The sequence below is a fragment of the Vitis riparia genome, chromosome 5, assembly GCF_004353265.1.
Source record: "Vitis riparia cultivar Riparia Gloire de Montpellier isolate 1030 chromosome 5, EGFV_Vit.rip_1.0, whole genome shotgun sequence".
NCBI classification, from domain to species: domain Eukaryota; kingdom Viridiplantae; phylum Streptophyta; class Magnoliopsida; order Vitales; family Vitaceae; genus Vitis; species Vitis riparia.
Window position 1 is genome coordinate 22,156,794 of NC_048435.1, and position 6,622 is coordinate 22,163,415.

Genomic DNA, 6,622 nt, shown 5'->3' on the forward strand with positions numbered 1-6,622 from the left:
TTTTAAAAAATAATTATACACGTGAAATGATTAAAAATAAAATACTAGATATAAAAATTATTTTAAAATATTAAAAATATTTTAAGTTTTTAAATATATTTTTGTTTAACAAAACATTGGAGAACAACTTTAAAAAATCGTTCTTAAAAATTGTTTTTCAAAACAAAATTTTAAAATAGTAACCAAACATGTCCTATATTTTCTCTTAATTTTTTTAAGGAAAGTTGAGAGAAAAATCTTTTAATATTTCCCCTCATTTTTTCCTCAAATTTTCCCTATAATAACCAAATTGACTTTTGACTTTAGGTTGAAGTCAAAATCGAACGTAAGGTCATAATGTTAGAGGAATAAATATTGGCTTGACATAATTTTTTGACTTTAAACATAGAATAACATATGGTATCAACGGGGAAAAAAAAGTCCCTTCTACGAGAAGCAATAATATCCTTTAATGCCCAATGGGCCTATGGAGCCTGAACACTGTGGACTGACATTGGAGACCAAAAAGGAGATGGTATCCAAACCCCAATGGGTCGAATTGTACAGCCCAGTGGGCCCAAAAAACCTGGTCCAGGGATCCAACCGACCCAGCCTTTTACCCTTAATGTTTCTCCTCTCAGTCCAGAGCCATGGCGAAGGCCTTGTTTCGGATTCTCCGCAGAGCTTCACCAAAACCCTCCATTTTCCAACCAATTTCTTGTCACCCAGAATCCATTTTCCCCCTTCCCAAACACCAACCTCCTCCAACCCCTTCATGGGTTTCCAGAAACCTGAGCCACGGCTCAGTCAACCTCGTGATATCTCGGGGGAAACTCAAGTTCGAGACCCACGTGACCGACCCACCAAAGAAGGATAAATGGAAGACCAAGAAGAGATTGAAGATGCAGAGGAAGAAAGAGAAGCAGAAGAGAAAAGCGGCCAATAAGAGAGACCCACGAAGGCTCAGTGTCAAGGGTAAGAAAAAGAAGCAGAGGTTCGCAAATGCCGAAGAGAGAATCAAGTTCAAGCTTGAAAAGGTGATCATTTTTTTTTTTATTCTGAACTCTTGATTACTATTATTATCGTTGTTCTTCTTGTTATATTATTTGAATTGTTGATTGTGGCTAGTTGAAAAGGGTGGGATTATTAAAATGCTGCGCTGATGAAACCTTTTTGTTTGTTTGATCATTATGTTAAGCTTTGTAAATGTCATTATTGTTTCTATTTTTGAATTGGCTTGGATTTACTGTTGACATTAGTGGATTTGATGGACAATTGGGCTTTGTGTCGTTGGTTTCTGCAGTACTTCATCAATTTGGAGGACTGGTTTTGCCGGAGACTTTGATACATTGATTGATTTTATAAGAAATATATTGTTTTTTTTTTTTTTTCCTGCTTCAACTACAAAAGAGTTGGGTTGATGAATTAGTCTAATACTGTAAAGAACACTAGTTTTAAAGCCGATTGGGAGCTGGGAAATGATGTAATTTGTTTTTGTCTTGCATTCAAGATGTGATTGTATTTGTTACAAGGATGATAAATATAGTTGAAGTCTTCTAAATATGGGAAATTCCTTGTCAAATCTACCTTAAGGCTGTGAATTTGGATCACAGTATCCATTTCCAGTATAGATGGGTTTGGGGATCACTTGTTCATTAAGTTGGTATCTTATTTGGGTAGCAGTTTGGAAGCATATTTTTATTTTGGACAATTTAGGTGAATTGGTGTTGTTTGTGTACTAAGGAGAAGGAATGAGCCAATTATTAACTTATCCATTGTGAGATGATTGAAGCTTGGTCTTTATTGTTTTGAAGATTTGGTATTCCTAGGGTGCTTCCTTGGTCAATCAAGGAGACATTGATTAGTTTGCAGGGAAGGTTTGTCTGTGAGGGATATGTTTATTTTGATGTATTTGAAAGGAGTGGAATTAATGGCTTTTTTTATGAATTAGGCCAATAAGAATTGCAATGGAAAAATGTTTCATGACCCTTTTGTTCAAGTGGTTCAGTAGATAGACTAGAGATGGGAGGATATCATTTGTGGATTTCATTGATATTTTGGATTGTATTTTAGGTGTTAGGAGTTTTATTCTTTATGACCCTTTTGTTCAAGTGGTTCAGTAGATAAACAGGAGATGAGAGGATATCATTTGTAGATTCCATTGATATTTTGGATTGTATTTTAGGCATTAGGATTTTTATTCTGTTTTTTTTTTTTATCCCTATTGTTGTTGGGTAATCCTTGTTCATATTTGTGTGCATAGTTTGTGCTACCTTTACGAAATAAACTAAGATTAAAAAAAAAAAAAAAAAAAGAGCCTAAAAAAGAATTCTAAAGTTTATCTATTCTCATTTAGATTATACCCGTTATCACCTATTTGATACACATGGGTCTTCTCTATCCACTTTGTGCATATTATCTTAGTGGAAAATAGTGTTATCAAAGGCCATCGCCTAGGTTGTTTAAGCTATTAGGCCAGGTGGGACAGATAAAAGTCGCCTTTTGAAGACCTAGGCAAGGTGGCTTAAAAAAGGCAACACTTAGACAATCACCTTGGGATAAGGAGCACGGCATAAAGGAGGTCATCTTTTACCATGAGTTAAGATTAAACATACTTAGATTATAATTTCATTCAATCTAACATTGGATTAAACAAAGTATAAGATGAATTGTTATATTATCAATTATAGAGATAATGAGATGAAGGGTTATCAATCTAATCTTAATGGGAGTGATGACAATTTTAATTTCAATGATGACTGTAATAATGATACCCAAAGCTTCTCTAGGATGTTCTTTCTCTTATTTTGTTTTTTATTCTGTTTTTTAGATGTCTGAAAAATTAGAATATGCATTTAGATATCTCTAAACAATATGATGTTTCATATGAAAAGGGGTATAATATTTAACACTTTGAATAATTATTACTATTTTATTTTAAAACAAGCAAAAATAACTTTAAACAATTAAAATATATTCTTATATAACACCCTGTTTTCAAAACAAGTTCTCAAAAAACTTTTCTATCAAAAAAATTAATAAACATGTTTTTCGTTTCTAGAAAACAAGTCCCAAATAGGCTTTCGGCCTCTCTCTCTTTCACCTCCCCTCCCTCCTCTGCTCCTCTTCTCCTTCTCATCATGATAATGGACAAAAGTTTTGTAAATTAAACTCTGCTGAAACATACTGATGTTCCCGGTTTTCGATTACTCATTCATGAACTGCTAGGATAAAAAGGTGTATTGATGTTCTTATATGCACCATAAAATAAGAAATGTCACCGTCTCTCTCTCCCCCCATGATAATGGACAGAAGTTTTGATATCTCAAAATAACATCGATCTTTGCTGAAACATATCGATTTCCTAGTCTTCTATTACTGGTTCAGGAACTGATTCTCAATTGTATTGTCCTTATCCAAAGCCCTAATTTCTTGTGATCTTAGCTATATGTTCCGTTTATTATTTTTCCATTGCAGGCAAGAATCAAGGAAGCCTTACTTATTGAAAGACTAAAACGATATGAAGTTCCTAAACTTCAGGGTCCTATAGTTCAACCAGTTAATCTGACGGGTGAGGAGCGGTTCTATATGAAGAAGATGGCCCAGAAGAGGTCTAATTATGTACCAGTTGGCAGACGAGGAGTATTCGGAGGTGTTATTCTCAACATGCATATGCATTGGAAGAAACATGAGACAGTCGAGGTCATCTGCAAGCCATGTAAACCTGGCCAAGTGCATGAGTATGCAAATGAAATTGCCAGATTGAGTGGTGGGACCCCAATTCAGATAATTGGAGATGACACCATAATATTTTACCGAGGAAAAAACTATGTGCAGCCAGAAGTTATGTCGCCAATAGATACATTGTCCAAGAAAAGGGTGCGTGTTCCATCTCAAATGCTGCATTTTATTTTCTCTATTACCTACTGTGGCTCTGTGGCACAAGTTATTTCATGTAACACTTTTATTTAAGTCACTATCCACATGATTATGGAACCCCATTGTAGCAAGAAATTCCACTTAATGGCTCCACCTCTATTGTCATTTAAAAGCCAAATCATTAATCTAGATGTCTCTCCATAGATTGATTTCTTAACCATTTCCAATTCCCGTGCTAGCCCCTCCTGAAGCACATGACCACCTTTGAGGATGCTTATTGACTCTTGCATGTATATGGTCTATTGATTTAGCTTTACAACTAAGTACGAAATTCATGTGTCTGATTTTTTGGCATTTAGAATCTGACCAAGTGATATTCATGAATTGTATCATACAAAGTTCCATAATGAGAAAGTGATCGAATTCTCTTACACATTTGAATAAAAATCCAAGGTTTTTAAGATGAACTTACAAGATTGCCTTCAAAACTTGAACCATAGAAATTTACTGATTCACATGTCCTTGGTGCTAGAGATTTGCATGGCATAAGTAGTTTTCGTAGAGTGTATGTATATAAATGAAAGGTTGGCTAGCCTGGTGGGGGCCCTACAATTTGTCAGCCTGTTGCAGATCTTCTTACCAACATAGTTGTAGTGGATTGTTGAAATTGATACTTGAGTGGAATAGTTAAACATATTAAATTTAATGGAATTTATCATTTACAAGTAAGAGAACTGATGATGAAGATTGGTGGGATGAACATCATTGAACAATATACTGAACAACAATGATCTTTGTCACAACCAAACTCCATTATTTTGCTTCTTAATCACCATTCTATGATTATGCTTGCCAATCCCAAAAGGGCAGTTATCTCTAGATGTTGTATAGTCGTTTGAGATGACCCATTCCTTCATTATGGCTTCAAAACATGTCTACATGGTTAAGAAGGACTTACTACATATATAGGGTCAGGAAATTCAACTTCTTTCTCTAATCAATTTGGAATATCATAAGACCCGTGATTCAATATTTTATGTAATATATTAAGAAAGGTGACATATTCATCAAAAATATTAAGAAAGGTGACATTATCACTTGTAGATTGGTTTGAAGAAGATATGGGTGCCTTTTCGATAGATGGCAGATCTTATTTGATCTTTTGTTTGAAGATTGATTTGAAAATTAAAAAGTCCCATTTGAATAATATTCCCATCTGTATGCTTTGACTTGCTTAATAATTTGGTTGATTTTCACGAAAAGTACGGCAAAATCATTGCTATTGCTTAGTCATTTGGCTCTAGTTGAATATTAGCCGACTGAGTTCTTGTTATTCTTTTGACAGGCACTGGAAAAATCTAAGTACGAGCAGTCACTGGAGTCAGTGAGGCGATTCATTGCTATTGCTGAGAAGGAACTAGAGCTCTACTACCGGCATATTGCACTTTATGGTGACCCAAGTGATCGAAATCCCACTTCAATCTTTGACAGCCCCAGCAAATACACGAACGAATCAGGTAAAGAAATGCCCAGAAGGCAAGACTTTGACATGTCCACCAATGGCTTTTCCTTCTCCCCAGGTCATCTTCCAGATACAGAATCTGATTCCACAGATGAAGAACTAGGACCATCACTATCTGCTAGTGAAGATGATTTAGAAGACGAAAACTCATCCGTAATTGAATTTGATTCTGATGATGAGGATGAGGATGAGGATGAAGATGACGATGACTTTGATTCTGATGGTGAAGAAAGTGCAGAAAGCTTTTCAGTTATACAAGAAAGCTCAGGTACAATACTGGGTTGATCAATCATGTGTGGAAGGAAGTAGATGTTATTCTGATGATTAAGACTTCTTGAAAGGAGGATTTCTCAATAGGAAAATTCAACTTGCACTTGTCTTTAGTAAGATTCAAAAGTTTTGTGATGTATATTTAGGTCTTGTATATCAACAAAAGACGCTTTGTAGAAAAACAAAAATTACTTAAACATGGCAATGAAAATTATTTTCCGGGAAAATTTGGGATTGTGATTAGAATAGAATAGAATCAAACTTTTTCCTAGCTTGATGATTCAAAGGGCCCAACTTTTCTTTTACGATTTGCTTTGAACCAAACAAGAATCCAATCAATTAGAAAGTGGGTTGTGCAGGAATCTGATAACTACATCTTGCAACCAAACAAAACTGAGGAAAGGTTTGGGCTCATTTCACGTGGGCCCCTGTGCTCTAGCACGTGAAATCTCACGTGCCTTTATGTAGAATCTGACTCACATGCCCAATTTCCAATACATATATTACCTATATTTTTATATCCCTATGTTTTTTTTTATTCTCTCTCCTTTTTTGTAATTTTATTCCTCTCTTGCATTATATTTTTTTATTATTGCTTTTTTATTATATTATGAAGTAAATAAATTAATATTTTATACCATGATGCCATCATGTTTTTTTGTTGACAAAAAAATAATAAAATAAAATATGTTCTCAATCCCACTAAATATAACTTTTTTTTGGTTCTATTCCAATCTCTCATTTTACCATTTTATTAATGAGAAAAAAAAGCAAAAAAAAAAAAAAAGAAGGGTATTCTTTGTCCTCATCTAGAAGTATATGTTTTTATATTTTATACAAAAATATTTATTAATTAATATATTAATAAATACGGCGAGAAACCAACGGCTAAAAGCCCTTCACACATGCCACGTCATAGGGATGTCATCACCATATGATGTGCCACGTCATGATTAGTTGGAGAGTGGGGCA

The 6,622-nt window shown here is 34.5% G+C and overlaps 1 protein-coding gene across 1 annotated transcript; it reads left to right on the top strand.

Moving 5' to 3' along the window:
• The first annotated feature begins 629 nt into the window (after positions 1–629).
• Positions 630–5,955, top strand: LOC117915288 (uncharacterized CRM domain-containing protein At3g25440, chloroplastic). Its single transcript, XM_034830841.1, has 3 exons — positions 630–1,016; positions 3,457–3,858; positions 5,204–5,955. Exons 1-3 carry the CDS (start codon positions 630–632, stop codon positions 5,663–5,665), a joined length of 1,251 nt encoding a protein of 416 aa, XP_034686732.1. The 3' UTR covers positions 5,666–5,955.
• Positions 5,956–6,622: the final 667 nt, after the last annotated feature.